This window comes from Musa acuminata, chromosome BXJ1-8 (assembly GCF_036884655.1).
Source record: "Musa acuminata AAA Group cultivar baxijiao chromosome BXJ1-8, Cavendish_Baxijiao_AAA, whole genome shotgun sequence".
In the NCBI taxonomy this organism is placed as follows: domain Eukaryota; kingdom Viridiplantae; phylum Streptophyta; class Magnoliopsida; order Zingiberales; family Musaceae; genus Musa; species Musa acuminata.
The window spans coordinates 5,536,457-5,554,737 of NC_088334.1; the positions used below are offsets into that span (position 1 = coordinate 5,536,457).

At 37.5% G+C, this 18,281-nt stretch overlaps 2 protein-coding genes across 4 annotated transcripts; both read left to right on the forward strand.

Moving 5' to 3' along the window:
- Positions 1-12,523: 12,523 nt before the first annotated feature.
- LOC135587227 (histone H3.2) lies at positions 12,524-13,575 on the forward strand. Its single transcript, XM_065078374.1, has one exon. The coding sequence runs from the start codon at positions 12,949-12,951 to the stop codon at positions 13,357-13,359; it is 411 nt and encodes a 136-aa protein (XP_064934446.1). The 5' UTR covers positions 12,524-12,948; the 3' UTR covers positions 13,360-13,575.
- A 291-nt stretch (positions 13,576-13,866) lies between these two features.
- LOC135582426 (fructose-1,6-bisphosphatase, cytosolic) lies at positions 13,867-17,769 on the forward strand. 3 transcript variants are annotated; one of them, XR_010475799.1, is made up of 15 exons: positions 13,868-14,024; positions 14,130-14,346; positions 14,641-14,688; positions 14,818-14,892; positions 14,989-15,050; positions 15,129-15,195; positions 15,288-15,401; positions 15,526-15,612; positions 15,756-15,826; positions 15,898-15,963; positions 16,283-16,369; positions 16,480-16,555; positions 16,876-17,088; positions 17,182-17,330; positions 17,447-17,769. XR_010475799.1 is itself a non-coding variant. In XM_065078371.1 (13 exons), the coding sequence occupies exons 2-13, from the start codon at positions 14,188-14,190 to the stop codon at positions 16,987-16,989; spliced, it is 1,026 nt and encodes a 341-aa protein (XP_064934443.1). In that variant the 5' UTR covers positions 13,868-14,024; positions 14,130-14,187; the 3' UTR covers positions 16,990-17,125. The 3 variants fall into 3 exon arrangements, 2 of the variants coding, with proteins under 2 accessions (XP_064934442.1, XP_064934443.1); XM_065078371.1 differs by lacking the exons at positions 17,182-17,330; positions 17,447-17,769 and having other exon boundaries at positions 16,876-17,125; XM_065078370.1 differs by lacking the exons at positions 17,182-17,330; positions 17,447-17,769 and having other exon boundaries at positions 13,867-14,024; positions 14,818-15,050; positions 16,876-17,125.
- Positions 17,770-18,281: the final 512 nt, after the last annotated feature.

The following is an 18,281-nucleotide window of genomic DNA, read 5'->3' on the forward strand; positions in this document are numbered from 1 at the left end:
CATATCCATGATATATTTCATGTTTCAATGATCAGAAAGTATATATCTGATCCCTCTCATATCATTAAGTATGAGCCGATGGTGATTGATAAAGACTTGTTTTATGTGGAAAAGCCCACACAGATTGTTGATAAAAAAAAAAAAAAAAAAAAAGATCTCGCGGGATCGGGTTATCCCTCTAGTTAAAGTGATCTGGAGATATCATTCTGGAGAGGAAATGACTTGGGAGCTTGAGGAAGAAATGATGAAAGCTTATCCTCGTCTTTTCATTTTCGTTGAATGAGGTATGATAAATTTAGATGACTAAAATTTTTTTTAAGAAGGGGAGAGTGTAACATCCCCCATTTTTGAAAATTTAGTAAAAGGTTTGTTTGTAAAAAAAATAAGGATTATTTAATTATTATTTTATATTAAATGATTAAATATTTATGGCTAGGGACCTAAGAGTAAATATTAGAAGTTTGATATAATTTATTTAAGATTCAGATTTAAGTTAAAAAAAAAAATAGTGGACATGTGTCACTAGCTAACCTAATGGTGAAGCACATACCCTTTACCATTTCATCCCTGTTTTACAGAATTGATAGAATCGATTTAAACAGAAGTTTCAGAAGGCAAACATACTTTAAAATTTCCAACTAGGTGTCAAAAGAAAGTTATGCGAATCTAGTTTCCAAAGAACTAAGCTTTGTATAATTCAGAATTTTCTCTAGAGAGTTATGAGAAATTTAGTAACGGAAGGTCAGAAATTTCAGTTCCTATTTTGCAGAATCTGTAGGGTTAATTGAAACAGCTTTCCAATGACACCTATTTTTAGTGATTTGGAGCATGCTTGGTCACTCAAACAATTCAGAAAATGTACCATTCAAATTCTGTCATAATTGGAAACTTTGTTGGGTTTTGCCTATTCAATTTTCATCCTATTGGAAATATGATTTTTGTTAAATTCTTCTTCAATTGAGCTTTATATTAGTCCTTTGAAGTTCTTGTATTGTTCATCCTGAAATTATTTTATATCTGAAATATATTATGTAATGCTTTGTTTGCATTTTCTTGTTTGATAAAGGCACATGCATATCTTCGTTGTTCCGCATGTGCTTCTGATATGTGTCAATGTTATTGTTCATACTACCCTTTTTGTACTCTAGTGTTTTGTGGGATATTGTGAACCTTTGCCAGAAATGGTAAAGGGAGTTATGCTTAGAGCCCGCGATTGCTCTACCGGCCCCATTGACTTCACTCAGACGTGGGTGGATGGAGCTCCCAAACGTGGGAGACTTATGCTTGGTGGTCATCCAGAAATTGATTGACCATATTATGTTATGATCCCACTTCACCTTCTATCTGTTTGATATAAAATTCAGAGCCGACCTAGCACTTGGGCAGGGTGAGAGGGCTCGAGTAGGAAAGGGCTACCCGTGGATGGAGTCGAGAACTCATCACGGCGTGGAGCCACCACTGAGTTAATCCTCACATGCACTATGCTAGAGTACGACGTTTGAGCTTCTATTTCATATTTGTTCTTTGATATGTTCTGAAATGCTTCTTATGCTTCCGAAATATTTCCATATGCCATTGATACGTTCTGAAGCATTTCATTCACCATTGATATGTTCCGAACTGTTTCATATGCCATAGATATCCAAAATGCTCCTTACGTCTTTGTTATGCCTTGAAATTATCATATGTCATCGATATGCTCCTTATGCCAATGATATGCTCCAATTTCCTTTCTCCTATTGTTATGTCTAATGCCTGTTTTTGAACGAGGTAAACCTTTGTGATTTTATATCAAATGAGATGACTTCAAATGAACACTTGTATTTCTGCTTTTGTTATCTTGATACTAAGCCTGCTTGAACTTCTCCTATCGCCATGGATATGTCAGTCGCTTGCTGAGCTCTTTAGGCTCACCCCATTGCTATATAAATTTTTCAGGGTAGCTTGTTATGCATTGAAAAGCTAGAATTGGGTTGAGGCAGTGGAAAGCTCGAAGGTTTTGGGGTAAATCTTTCGTAATTAATAAGTTGATATTGTATAAGTTCTTTTGTGTGTATCAACGACAAATCTAGATTGATGTATCTTGTAAATATTTGGAAAGTATCTCTTGCGTTGGGATTTTGGGAATGTTAAAGTTTAAACTGTGTAATGATATAAACATGTAATACATGTTGGTTTTGTGATTGTATAGATTGCTACGCTTATGGATTTATGATGTGGTTATGGTTTAGTTGAGTTGGCTTTGGATTTTGTGAATCATTAAGTGATATTATAGTATGATTATAAACTGCACAGGTTTTATGAATTAGAAAATTATAGATATGAATGACCTGAATGTTTTCTCAGTATCCTCAAATGTGTGAACGGATCCTGGAATGAATTGTTATTGAATTATAATACAAAAAAAAAAAGAAAAAATTCAGCGGGCGTGACAGATATGGTATCAGAGCATGGTTTGAGGATCACTGAAATATTTGATATGTTGACGTGCAAAATATATTTCGTCTGGTGAACTATAGTGATTGGTGAAAATTTTCTTTGATGCATTTTAGGAATCTAGGATGACGAGGACATTTAGTCCTCCTACTTCATCTACTTTTGATTAATTAAGTGCGATAAAAGAGTTGATCGGGGATATTAAATCAGAGTGGCTCAGTAGAAGCATGGTGAACCTAATACATTGGTAGCAAAAAAAAAAAAAAAAATGAATCAGAATGTGATAATAAGAGGGTCAAGACATCATCGATTTGAAAAGGAAAGTCACCACAAAAGATTTATTGGACCTTTTGAGATTATTGAGAGGGTTGGTTCTGTCGCTTACAGGATTGTCTTGCCACCATCATTGTGCCATATCCATGATATATTTCATGTTTCAATGATCAGAAAGTATATATCTGATCCCTCTCATATCATTAAGTATGAGCCGATGGTGATTGATAAAGACTTGTTTTATGTGGAAAAGCCCACACAGATTGTTGATAAAAAAAAAAAAAAAAAAAAAGATCTCGCGGGATCGGGTTATCCCTCTAGTTAAAGTGATCTGGAGATATCATTCTGGAGAGGAAATGACTTGGGAGCTTGAGGAAGAAATGATGAAAGCTTATCCTCGTCTTTTCATTTTCGTTGAATGAGGTATGATAAATTTAGATGACTAAAATTTTTTTTAAGAAGGGGAGAGTGTAACATCCCCCATTTTTGAAAATTTAGTAAAAGGTTTGTTTGTAAAAAAAATAAGGATTATTTAATTATTATTTTATATTAAATGATTAAATATTTATGGCTAGGGACCTAAGAGTAAATATTAGAAGTTTGATATAATTTATTTAAGATTCAGATTTAAGTTAAAAAAAAAAATAGTGGACATGTGTCACTAGCTAACCTAATGGTGAAGCACATACCCTTTACCATTTCATCCCTGTTTTACAGAATTGATAGAATCGATTTAAACAGAAGTTTCAGAAGGCAAACATACTTTAAAATTTCCAACTAGGTGTCAAAAGAAAGTTATGCGAATCTAGTTTCCAAAGAACTAAGCTTTGTATAATTCAGAATTTTCTCTAGAGAGTTATGAGAAATTTAGTAACGGAAGGTCAGAAATTTCAGTTCCTATTTTGCAGAATCTGTAGGGTTAATTGAAACAGCTTTCCAATGACACCTATTTTTAGTGATTTGGAGCATGCTTGGTCACTCAAACAATTCAGAAAATGTACCATTCAAATTCTGTCATAATTGGAAACTTTGTTGGGTTTTGCCTATTCAATTTTCATCCTATTGGAAATATGATTTTTGTTAAATTCTTCTTCAATTGAGCTTTATATTAGTCCTTTGAAGTTCTTGTATTGTTCATCCTGAAATTATTTTATATCTGAAATATATTATGTAATGCTTTGTTTGCATTTTCTTGTTTGATAAAGGCACATGCATATCTTCGTTGTTCCGCATGTGCTTCTGATATGTGTCAATGTAATTGTTCATACTACCCTTTTTGTACTCTAGTGTTTTGTGGGATATTGTGAACCTTTGCCAGAAATGGTAAAGGGAGTTATGCTTAGAGCCCGCGATTGCTCTACCGGCCCCATTGACTTCACTCAGACGTGGGTGGATGGAGCTCCCAAACGTGAGAGACTTATGCTTGGTGGTCATCCAGAAATTGATTGACCATATTATGTTATGATCCCACTTCACCTTCTATCTGTTTGATATAAAATTCAGAGCCGACCTAGCACTTGGGCAGGGTGAGAGGGCTCGAGTAGGAAAGGGCTACCCGTGGATGGAGTCGAGAACTCATCACGGCGTGGAGCCACCACTGAGTTAATCCTCACATGCACTATGCTAGAGTACGACGTTTGAGCTTCTATTTCATATTTGTTTTTTGATATGTTCTGAAATGCTTCTTATGCTTCCGAAATATTTCCATATGCCATTGATACGTTCTGAAGCATTTCATTCACCATTGATATGTTCCGAACTGTTTCATATGCCATAGATATCCAAAATGCTCCTTACGTCTTTGTTATGCCTTGAAATTATCATATGTCATCGATATGCTCCTTATGCCAATGATATGCTCCAATTTCCTTTCTCCTATTGTTATGTCTAATGCCTGTTTTTGAACGAGGTAAACCTTTGTGATTTTATATCAAATGAGATGACTTCAAATGAACACTTGTATTTCTGCTTTTGTTATCTTGATACTAAGCCTGCTTGAACTTCTCCTATCGCCATGGATATGTCAGTCGCTTGCTGAGCTCTTTAGGCTCACCCCATTGCTATATAAATTTTTCAGGGTAGCTTGTTATGCATTGAAAAGCTAGAATTGGGTTGAGGCAGTGGAAAGCTCGAAGGTTTTGGGGTAAATCTTTCGTAATTAATAAGTTGATATTGTATAAGTTCTTTTGTGTGTATCAACGACAAATCTAGATTGATGTATCTTGTAAATATTTGGAAAGTATCTCTTGCGTTGGGATTTTGGGAATGTTAAAGTTTAAACTGTGTAATGATATAAACATGTAATACATGTTGGTTTTGTGATTGTATAGATTGCTACGCTTATGGATTTATGATGTGGTTATGGTTTAGTTGAGTTGGCTTTGGATTTTGTGAATCATTAAGTGATATTATAGTATGATTATAAACTGCACAGGTTTTATGAATTAGAAAATTATAGATATGAATGACCTGAATGTTTTCTCAGTATCCTCAAATGTGTGAACGGATCCTGGAATGAATTGTTATTGAATTATAATACAAAAAAAAAAAGAAAAAATTCAGCGGGCGTGACAGATATGGTATCAGAGCATGGTTTGAGGATCACTGAAATATTTGATATGTTGACGTGCAAAATATATTTCGTCTGGTGAACTATAGTGATTGGTGAAAATTTTCTTTGATGCATTTTAGGAATCTAGGATGACGAGGACATTTAGTCCTCCTACTTCATCTACTTTTGATTAATTAAGTGCGATAAAAGAGTTGATCGGGGATATTAAATCAGAGTGGCTCAGTAGAAGCATGGTGAACCTAATACATTGGTAGCAAAAAAAAAAAAAAAAATGAATCAGAATGTGATAATAAGAGGGTCAAGACATCATCGATTTGAAAAGGAAAGTCACCACAAAAGATTTATTGGACCTTTTGAGATTATTGAGAGGGTTGGTTCTGTCGCTTACAGGATTGTCTTGCCACCATCATTGTGCCATATCCATGATATATTTCATGTTTCAATGATCAGAAAGTATATATCTGATCCCTCTCATATCATTAAGTATGAGCCGATGGTGATTGATAAAGACTTGTTTTATGTGGAAAAGCCCACACAGATTGTTGATAAAAAAAAAAAAAAAAAAAAAGATCTCGCGGGATCGGGTTATCCCTCTAGTTAAAGTGATCTGGAGATATCATTCTGGAGAGGAAATGACTTGGGAGCTTGAGGAAGAAATGATGAAAGCTTATCCTCGTCTTTTCATTTTCGTTGAATGAGGTATGATAAATTTAGATGACTAAAATTTTTTTTAAGAAGGGGAGAGTGTAACATCCCCCATTTTTGAAAATTTAGTAAAAGGTTTGTTTGTAAAAAAAATAAGGATTATTTAATTATTATTTTATATTAAATGATTAAATATTTATGGCTAGGGACCTAAGAGTAAATATTAGAAGTTTGATATAATTTATTTAAGATTCAGATTTAAGTTAAAAAAAAAAATAGTGGACATGTGTCACTAGCTAACCTAATGGTGAAGCACATACCCTTTACCATTTCATCCCTGTTTTACAGAATTGATAGAATCGATTTAAACAGAAGTTTCAGAAGGCAAACATACTTTAAAATTTCCAACTAGGTGTCAAAAGAAAGTTATGCGAATCTAGTTTCCAAAGAACTAAGCTTTGTATAATTCAGAATTTTCTCTAGAGAGTTATGAGAAATTTAGTAACGGAAGGTCAGAAATTTCAGTTCCTATTTTGCAGAATCTGTAGGGTTAATTGAAACAGCTTTCCAATGACACCTATTTTTAGTGATTTGGAGCATGCTTGGTCACTCAAACAATTCAGAAAATGTACCATTCAAATTCTGTCATAATTGGAAACTTTGTTGGGTTTTGCCTATTCAATTTTCATCCTATTGGAAATATGATTTTTGTTAAATTCTTCTTCAATTGAGCTTTATATTAGTCCTTTGAAGTTCTTGTATTGTTCATCCTGAAATTATTTTATATCTGAAATATATTATGTAATGCTTTGTTTGCATTTTCTTGTTTGATAAAGGCACATGCATATCTTCGTTGTTCCGCATGTGCTTCTGATATGTGTCAATGTTATTGTTCATACTACCCTTTTTGTACTCTAGTGTTTTGTGGGATATTGTGAACCTTTGCCAGAAATGGTAAAGGGAGTTATGCTTAGAGCCCGCGATTGCTCTACCGGCCCCATTGACTTCACTCAGACGTGGGTGGATGGAGCTCCCAAACGTGGGAGACTTATGCTTGGTGGTCATCCAGAAATTGATTGACCATATTATGTTATGATCCCACTTCACCTTCTATCTGTTTGATATAAAATTCAGAGCCGACCTAGCACTTGGGCAGGGTGAGAGGGCTCGAGTAGGAAAGGGCTACCCGTGGATGGAGTCGAGAACTCATCACGGCGTGGAGCCACCACTGAGTTAATCCTCACATGCACTATGCTAGAGTACGACGTTTGAGCTTCTATTTCATATTTGTTCTTTGATATGTTCTGAAATGCTTCTTATGCTTCCGAAATATTTCCATATGCCATTGATACGTTCTGAAGCATTTCATTCACCATTGATATGTTCCGAACTGTTTCATATGCCATAGATATCCAAAATGCTCCTTACGTCTTTGTTATGCCTTGAAATTATCATATGTCATCGATATGCTCCTTATGCCAATGATATGCTCCAATTTCCTTTCTCCTATTGTTATGTCTAATGCCTGTTTTTGAACGAGGTAAACCTTTGTGATTTTATATCAAATGAGATGACTTCAAATGAACACTTGTATTTCTGCTTTTGTTATCTTGATACTAAGCCTGCTTGAACTTCTCCTATCGCCATGGATATGTCAGTCGCTTGCTGAGCTCTTTAGGCTCACCCCATTGCTATATAAATTTTTCAGGGTAGCTTGTTATGCATTGAAAAGCTAGAATTGGGTTGAGGCAGTGGAAAGCTCGAAGGTTTTGGGGTAAATCTTTCGTAATTAATAAGTTGATATTGTATAAGTTCTTTTGTGTGTATCAACGACAAATCTAGATTGATGTATCTTGTAAATATTTGGAAAGTATCTCTTGCGTTGGGATTTTGGGAATGTTAAAGTTTAAACTGTGTAATGATATAAACATGTAATACATGTTGGTTTTGTGATTGTATAGATTGCTACGCTTATGGATTTATGATGTGGTTATGGTTTAGTTGAGTTGGCTTTGGATTTTGTGAATCATTAAGTGATATTATAGTATGATTATAAACTGCACAGGTTTTATGAATTAGAAAATTATAGATATGAATGACCTGAATGTTTTCTCAGTATCCTCAAATGTGTGAACGGATCCTGGAATGAATTGTTATTGAATTATAATACAAAAAAAAAAAGAAAAAATTCAGCGGGCGTGACAGATATGGTATCAGAGCATGGTTTGAGGATCACTGAAATATTTGATATGTTGACGTGCAAAATATATTTCGTCTGGTGAACTATAGTGATTGGTGAAAATTTTCTTTGATGCATTTTAGGAATCTAGGATGACGAGGACATTTAGTCCTCCTACTTCATCTACTTTTGATTAATTAAGTGCGATAAAAGAGTTGATCGGGGATATTAAATCAGAGTGGCTCAGTAGAAGCATGGTGAACCTAATACATTGGTAGCAAAAAAAAAAAAAAAAATGAATCAGAATGTGATAATAAGAGGGTCAAGACATCATCGATTTGAAAAGGAAAGTCACCACAAAAGATTTATTGGACCTTTTGAGATTATTGAGAGGGTTGGTTCTGTCGCTTACAGGATTGTCTTGCCACCATCATTGTGCCATATCCATGATATATTTCATGTTTCAATGATCAGAAAGTATATATCTGATCCCTCTCATATCATTAAGTATGAGCCGATGGTGATTGATAAAGACTTGTTTTATGTGGAAAAGCCCACACAGATTGTTGATAAAAAAAAAAAAAAAAAAAAAGATCTCGCGGGATCGGGTTATCCCTCTAGTTAAAGTGATCTGGAGATATCATTCTGGAGAGGAAATGACTTGGGAGCTTGAGGAAGAAATGATGAAAGCTTATCCTCGTCTTTTCATTTTCGTTGAATGAGGTATGATAAATTTAGATGACTAAAATTTTTTTTAAGAAGGGGAGAGTGTAACATCCCCCATTTTTGAAAATTTAGTAAAAGGTTTGTTTGTAAAAAAAATAAGGATTATTTAATTATTATTTTATATTAAATGATTAAATATTTATGGCTAGGGACCTAAGAGTAAATATTAGAAGTTTGATATAATTTATTTAAGATTCAGATTTAAGTTAAAAAAAAAAATAGTGGACATGTGTCACTAGCTAACCTAATGGTGAAGCACATACCCTTTACCATTTCATCCCTGTTTTACAGAATTGATAGAATCGATTTAAACAGAAGTTTCAGAAGGCAAACATACTTTAAAATTTCCAACTAGGTGTCAAAAGAAAGTTATGCGAATCTAGTTTCCAAAGAACTAAGCTTTGTATAATTCAGAATTTTCTCTAGAGAGTTATGAGAAATTTAGTAACGGAAGGTCAGAAATTTCAGTTCCTATTTTGCAGAATCTGTAGGGTTAATTGAAACAGCTTTCCAATGACACCTATTTTTAGTGATTTGGAGCATGCTTGGTCACTCAAACAATTCAGAAAATGTACCATTCAAATTCTGTCATAATTGGAAACTTTGTTGGGTTTTGCCTATTCAATTTTCATCCTATTGGAAATATGATTTTTGTTAAATTCTTCTTCAATTGAGCTTTATATTAGTCCTTTGAAGTTCTTGTATTGTTCATCCTGAAATTATTTTATATCTGAAATATATTATGTAATGCTTTGTTTGCATTTTCTTGTTTGATAAAGGCACATGCATATCTTCGTTGTTCCGCATGTGCTTCTGATATGTGTCAATGTTATTGTTCATACTACCCTTTTTGTACTCTAGTGTTTTGTGGGATATTGTGAACCTTTGCCAGAAATGGTAAAGGGAGTTATGCTTAGAGCCCGCGATTGCTCTACCGGCCCCATTGACTTCACTCAGACGTGGGTGGATGGAGCTCCCAAACGTGGGAGACTTATGCTTGGTGGTCATCCAGAAATTGATTGACCATATTATGTTATGATCCCACTTCACCTTCTATCTGTTTGATATAAAATTCAGAGCCGACCTAGCACTTGGGCAGGGTGAGAGGGCTCGAGTAGGAAAGGGCTACCCGTGGATGGAGTCGAGAACTCATCACGGCGTGGAGCCACCACTGAGTTAATCCTCACATGCACTATGCTAGAGTACGACGTTTGAGCTTCTATTTCATATTTGTTCTTTGATATGTTCTGAAATGCTTCTTATGCTTCCGAAATATTTCCATATGCCATTGATACGTTCTGAAGCATTTCATTCACCATTGATATGTTCCGAACTGTTTCATATGCCATAGATATCCAAAATGCTCCTTACGTCTTTGTTATGCCTTGAAATTATCATATGTCATCGATATGCTCCTTATGCCAATGATATGCTCCAATTTCCTTTCTCCTATTGTTATGTCTAATGCCTGTTTTTGAACGAGGTAAACCTTTGTGATTTTATATCAAATGAGATGACTTCAAATGAACACTTGTATTTCTGCTTTTGTTATCTTGATACTAAGCCTGCTTGAACTTCTCCTATCGCCATGGATATGTCAGTCGCTTGCTGAGCTCTTTAGGCTCACCCCATTGCTATATAAATTTTTCAGGGTAGCTTGTTATGCATTGAAAAGCTAGAATTGGGTTGAGGCAGTGGAAAGCTCGAAGGTTTTGGGGTAAATCTTTCGTAATTAATAAGTTGATATTGTATAAGTTCTTTTGTGTGTATCAACGACAAATCTAGATTGATGTATCTTGTAAATATTTGGAAAGTATCTCTTGCGTTGGGATTTTGGGAATGTTAAAGTTTAAACTGTGTAATGATATAAACATGTAATACATGTTGGTTTTGTGATTGTATAGATTGCTACGCTTATGGATTTATGATGTGGTTATGGTTTAGTTGAGTTGGCTTTGGATTTTGTGAATCATTAAGTGATATTATAGTATGATTATAAACTGCACAGGTTTTATGAATTGGAAAATTATAGATATGAATGACCTGAATGTTTTTATCCTCAAATGTGTGAACGGATCCTGGAATGAATTGTTATTGAATTATAATACAAAAAAAAAAAAAAATTCTGCGGGGCGTGACAAGGCACCCATTATTTTGAGAAATAAAAAGAATCTCCTCTTTCAACCTTCATTAGATGTTAGAGCCCCTTGTACTTCGCAACAAAGTGGATAGAGAGGAAATATGTCGAACCTCTAAAGCATGCGTTATAGCATGTAAGCAACATGATCAGCAACGTGGTAATGTGAAGCCTCTAGAGTTCCTCAATAAACTTTGCAATATAACACCAAAAGTTTGGCACTATCTGGATGGGTGAGAATTTCAATATTGGAAAGCCTCGATAAAATAGAATACAAGAGAAAATGGAGTCCCATTAGGTACATCAGTGCTAGTGCAAAAGAAGTGACATGACTCATAGGGTCGGTCACCTGGTCAAGTGGTAAATAGCTCGAACTTAATCAAAATGTGATAGACCTCCCAAATGTTAATCCATGTTAGAGGCCAACATGACCAAGTCAAAGTTGAACGAGTTGAATAGGGCGAGACTCTAACTCCTTTTGAGATGATCGCTTTGACCCATTTTGAGGAAGAAGTTTTTACCACTCATACTGAGTGGTGATGGAACTAGTGATCCATCCAAGTCCAGAGAGCTAAAGGAAAAAGTGAAAGAAAAAGACATTTAGGCCTTCGTCGAAAGTTGTGGAGGAGTTCGAAAGCTAAGGTATGAATGTTTCAAAAATCATTTGAAGGCATAAGAGCAATGAACAAGATTGATCCACTATTTATAAAAGGTCGAGGATAACCATTTAACTTACCTAAACACTTGTTCAACTACCAGATGGTTCAAGAAGGGGTGACATGGCATAATCTAGGTCATCGAGAGTTATTTGGGTCATCATTATGATTTTTCAAAACAACACGTGTTAGCCTAGTGTCATGTTGATATGATGGAATGTTAGGAACCAAATCCTTATAAATATCATACAATGATCAAGATCACATGCCTATCGACGGGAAGGATGCCAATGATGTCTCACACGTGTTGATAATGGTCGATGACGTGTGAAATTGAATCAGCCCATAGTGTATTTTAATTACACACAATGTCAAATTGACCCAAAGCACATTTCAATAACACACAAAGCACATTTGAAAGAATTATAAGAGTCAAGCATCAACTTTATCCTATGCTCGTGCTTATTTTAAAATGCTAAGAGAGTTTGAAGGGATAAAAAGTGACTCATGATGTTTTTATCGAGATGAAACAAACTTTTGGATGGGCCATGATATTAGATGTCATACTAGCACATATTACAAAGATAACGCTGGAAGCTCATTATAAAATCGCTCTTTAAGTACATCCTAAAATCCCAAGATCCATTTTTTTCGATTGATAAGCCTAATCAAACATTATATATATATATATATATATATATATATATATATATATATATATATATATATATATATATAATTTGTTAGCAATTCCCTTTTTTATGTTCATTTATGTGTGAAAATATATGTGGTTTTGACAAGATAAAATTTTATTTACCCTGATCACAATTTATCCCGAAATCTTAACCCTGCAATCGTTGCCTTATTTCTTTAAACAAATTGCATTACAATGGTTGCATTGTTATTTTAAATAAAAGGCATTACTCCTTTTATCATTAGTTATTAATAAATAAATTAATGCGTTTGTTATGTTTTGAAGATATAAAGAAATTTGCTTTGTAGGTTTTTACAATTATTCATTTTGTTAAAACATTTATTATCTTTATGTCAAAGAATACTGCCAATAATTTTTTATACCTGCGAGATTCCGTGATCGCGATCCGCGTGCTTCCGCGAAACAAAATCTGGACCGCTCGTGGTGACCCGATCCGACGCTCCATATCGACGCGGCACCTCGAAACTCGAATCCCTCCGGCCAAAATCCCGCCTCATTTCCACCATATAATGCGCATCGCTCCGCCCGTCTCCACCACTTTCCACGCCCAATTCTCGATCTCGAGACCTAATCGACCGATACTTGTTCCCCGGACTACGATCGCAATCGATGGCGAGGACGAAACAGACCGCCCGGAAGTCCACCGGGGGCAAGGCCCCGCGGAAGCAGCTGGCGACGAAGGCGGCGCGGAAGTCGGCGCCGGCGACCGGGGGCGTGAAGAAGCCCCACCGCTTCCGCCCGGGGACGGTGGCGCTGAGGGAGATCCGCAAGTACCAGAAGAGCACGGAGCTGCTCATCCGCAAGTTGCCGTTCCAGCGTCTCGTCCGGGAGATCGCGCAGGACTTCAAGACGGACCTGCGGTTCCAGAGCTCCGCGGTGGCGGCCCTACAGGAGGCGGCGGAGGCCTACCTCGTCGGCCTCTTCGAGGACACCAACCTTTGCGCCATCCACGCCAAGCGGGTCACCATCATGCCCAAGGACATCCAGCTCGCTCGCCGGATCCGCGGGGAGAGGGCTTGAGGCCCGTCCCATCTCGTGTGTTCACCGCCCCTTCTGGTGGGTCGATCGGGGATTTAGGTCTATTATGTCAGCCTCCATGGCCAAGCGCAGGTTTCCCGCTCCTAACTTTGTCTCGACTGTATTGTGTTTCCGGCCATCTGATGTCACATGGGATTGCGTGTATGCGAGTAATGTTATGTGGCATCAACTTTCAAAGCAAAGCCTCGGTCAGAAACAGCTAAGCAGCTTCTCAACTTAAGGGTTACTATACTCCTGCGTGTGTCCACGTCGTCCTTTAAAGGTGGATAAGGAGCTGTTTCTAGTGCGTTCTATCTGTTAATATCTTTGACTTGACCCACGTCACCCGTGACTATCCCATCTCTCGCGTTAAATGAAATGAAAAGATTATGCCGAATAAGGTTTCTTCCCAAAATATTCTCAGCCTTTGCTTCACATATTGCATGTGTACACATACTAGTGTGTGGGTATATATGTATCCTCGAACTGAACGGGCTGTTGGGAGAGACGACAAAAAGGGGCAGTCCGATAACCGCCCGTCGGATCGTCACTATTGGTTCGTTCCTCCGCACGCAAACAGTTCAAACTATTGAGCGAGAGGGAGAGATCGGCAGGGGAGAAGAGCGTTATCCGCACGCCAACCACGAGAGTCGCCGACGCGCTCGCAGGTCGGATAGCCCTATCCTTCCCTCCGCCTCTGCTTCCCTCTTCATCTCCTTTCTAATTTTCGTCACCTATATATGTGTACATGTATGTTTGATATTGATCCGAAGGTGGAGGAAAGATTGAGGAGAAGCATCGGTTGGGCGGAGAGAGAGACTGCTGGTTGCGATGGATCACGAGGCGGAGGCGCATCGGACGGACCTGATGACGATCACGAGGTACGTGCTGAACGAGCAGTCGAGGCACCAGGAATCACGCGGCGACTTCACCATCCTGCTTTCCCACATCGTCCTCGGCTGCAAGTTCGTCTGTTCCGCCGTCAACAAGGTCCATTCCTTTCCCCCCCTTGTGTTCTTCGATCATCTGCTGATTCGCTTCTTCGAGCTCCTCTCCTTCACCCCTCTTGATCTCTCACCACATACGTTCCTCTCAACCTAGTTCGGCCCTCTACGCCGAATCCTTTCGAATCTTTCCGCTCTTCCCGATTCGGGCAAAAAGAAGCGATCTCTCGATCGCACAAGTACGAACCTAAGTAGGGTTTCATTTGAATTCCCTGGCAAATGCTGTCAAATGTACTTGTAATTGTAATTCCCTTTTCCCTCTTTTGATTTATACCGACAGGCTGGGCTGGCTAAGCTCATAGGACTTGCTGGAGAGACGAATGTTCAGGTCAGTTCTTCTTGAACTCAAAGGATTCGGCTATTTCATGCGTACTTTGCTTCTTTACCTCCGCCATATTGGGACTCAACTGGGCTCTAACGTACACAACGAAGAACTGACTGCGATTTGTCTTCGCAGGGAGAGGAGCAAAAGAAGCTTGATGTGCTTTCGAATGAAGTCTTTGTCAAAGCTTTGATAAGCAGTGGCCGGACTGTGAGTCTTAAAGCAATTCTTCTTGGTTTTGTGGATCCTGTTTTGCTGATTCAGCTTGGAAGACATGTGCTCATTTGGATTCAATCTACTTCACAGTGCATCCTGGTGTCGGAGGAGGATGAAGAGGCAACTTTTGTGGATCCATCGCTACGTGGAAAGTACGTCGTTACCTTTGGTTGGACATTGTTGATCATCTTAGCTTTCACCAAACTTACGCGATCCTCCCATGTTTGCAGATATTGTGTTGTCTTTGATCCTCTAGATGGTTCTTCGAACATTGATTGTGGTGTCTCTATTGGAACGGTATGGCTTAGTCATTTACTCATCTCTACTTCAATTTTAACTCCAGATTTGTGTTCTTCATTACATTTCTTGGTTGTTGTTTCTTTGACCAGATATTTGGCGTTTACATGGTTAAAGATAAGGACAATGTAACCCTAGACGAGGTACTGCAACCAGGGAAGAATATGCTAGCAGCTGGCTATTGCATGTATGGAAGTTCTTGCACGGTAAATTATCACAGATGCCCTGCAACCTGCTTCCTCTCTATAGCATCTGCAAACATACTTTTGCACCATGTCACTTGTTTTACTTTGATTCTGACCTTTTCATACCATTATTTCTACGATGCAGCTTGTACTGAGCACCGGGAGTGGTGTCAATGGTTTCACTCTAGATCCATCTCTTGGGGAATTCATACTGACCCATCCAGATATTAAGGTTTTCTGAATCTAACTTAATTGCTGATATATCAGAAGAAACTTTTATTTTTGTCATAAATCTTTTTTTCTGAGTCTCAGAAATTATCTTCTTTGTACCTTGATGTAAAAAGCTTTGTACAACATAGTGGTTATTTTCTGTAGATACCGAAGAAGGGCAAAATATATTCAGTGAATGAAGGAAATGCCAAGAATTGGGATGGGCCTACAACAAAGTATGTATAACAATTTACTGATACTTAGTGAGCTCTTTGATCGGAATCCCTAGTCACTCATTGATTATTAGGTATGTGGAGAAATGCAAGTTCCCCAAGGATGGAGACTCACCAAAATCTCTGAGATATATTGGAAGGTATTTGACACTTTATCTGCCTTATTAGCACCTTGGTAAAATATTGAATATGTTTTCTGAGGTCATAAGGCTCTTACCATATTTCCATAATGCTCTTCTATTTGGAGTCTCACTGCTTTACCTAATTCTAATCTGCATGATGATACATTTAACAGAATAACCTTCTTAGTTATTTGGTGTCAAAGTAGGATGTTTGACATATGATAAGTTTGACTCTCATCATTGATATTCTCTAATTTACCCGTGCAAAATTATGGATTAGACAATATCTACACACCCTGTTATCTCATGGTCATGGTTGATGCTCATTTGTCTGCAGCATGGTTGCCGATGTACATCGTACACTGCTTTATGGAGGCATCTTTTTATACCCTGCGGATAAGAAGAGTCCAAATGGGAAACTACGGTATGTATCGATTTATGACAATAGGGGGATCATCATGTTTACACAGAACACACAGATGCCTTATTTAATGAACTTTCATGAGGATAATGTGGTGCTTCTCTACATAACAGTGTTCTATATGAAGTATTTCCAATGTCATTCCTGATGGAACAAGCAGGGGGTCAAGCTTTTACTGGCAAGCAACGGGTATGAATATTTTTCAACTAGAATTTTTTCATTTTCGCATCTGCATCAACCACTATGCTTAACATAATAATTTCATATTTTAGGACCTTCATCACCTCATCATTGTTTTTGGTCGAATGAGCTCTTTTCATACCAAGTCTATGCATCCATTGTCGCTCATTCATGACTTTCAGTGAATGCATGCATCTCATATTCTACTTATAATGGGCAATTTAGGTTATAGAAATTTCTAAACCAAAGTGGAACTCTAGCTGATACTGCGATACGAACCGAAGAGGGTACCTGATGTGCTTTCATGAATCGATTCATGTTTTATGCAGGCTCTCGATTTGGTTCCCACGAAGATACATCAGAGGTCGCCCATCTTTCTTGGCAGCTATGATGAGGTCGAGGAAATCAAAGCACTGTATGCTGCTGAGGAGAACACTGCTTAATTTAAAGATGCTTCTGTGGAGTCGAACTAATCATGTAACCTGTCATTATAATAAATCTTCTCACCTGTAAAGCACGGAGTAAAACTTGCTTCAAGTAATGTAAGCACAAGGCATTGAGAATACCTTTTTCCTTCTATTTTAGACTGTTGCAGCTAATCCTTTGTTATGGGTTTGATCTTCATCGAGCACCAGCCCCTTGTCCTCCGCTTCATCATAACAAAGGCTTTCTCCATCGCCCTTGGTTTGAAGGATGACTATGGTTATGTAACACTACGAATGCGAGGTTGTATGCAGAATAGTAGAGATCAGGAAGGACAAATCCTGAAAAAACTCGAAGCAGAGTATGGAATGAAAGCCATGACTGCAACTTCCTTTTATTATCCTTTTCTATATGATATATGCCTATCGTCAAAATTTTATATAGTGCACGATGAGAGCTTTTGTATTTTCCATGCAGAGGATGGAATGAAAGCGATGACAGTACCTGTGAAGGGACGCGATGCTTGTCAGGATGCCATTTCAAAGTAGATGATGCTTGTCAGTATCTTGAACGGGATCAGAACTTCAGGAAGAGGAATTCTGGACAACTTATAAGCTTCAGACATCATCTAACTTCAATTCACTCCATACTCTGCTTTGAATATTTTCTCATCTGGATTCCTCCTTCGTGATCTCTGCTAAAATATGATCATATTTCAGATACGATCATCCACACAAAATTAGGATTATCATATTTCATTAGTATAATAAAATAGAAGCTCAAGCGGCACATTGACTTCATGCGGATCGAGACTTTGAATCTGATAGCACGGTTGAAACAACACGAAGCGTTTTACTCGACGATAGTACAATCGAAATGACCCAAAGTGCTTCATTCAACAACATTACGATTGAAACTACCCGAAGCACTCCATTCGACAACAACGTGATCGAAACAGCCCAAAACACTACATTTAATGATAGCATGGCCAAAACAACCCAAAGCATTTCATTCAATAACAACACAACTAAAATGACTCAAAGCACTCATCTCGATGACAACATAATGAAATCAACCTAACACGCTTCCTTTGATGGCAAGATTGTTGAATGATCCTTTTCTGACTGACACAAGCCATGTGGCTGACTCCTTGATGCCACGAGTCCATAACACTACATGACCGATACCTTGACACCACATAACTAACATCTCAATGCCATGTGGTCAACTTAGTGTCATCTCTCCGATATTACAATCGCAAATACGATCACTTTTCTTCATATTTGACATGAGATAATTACACCTAGAATTG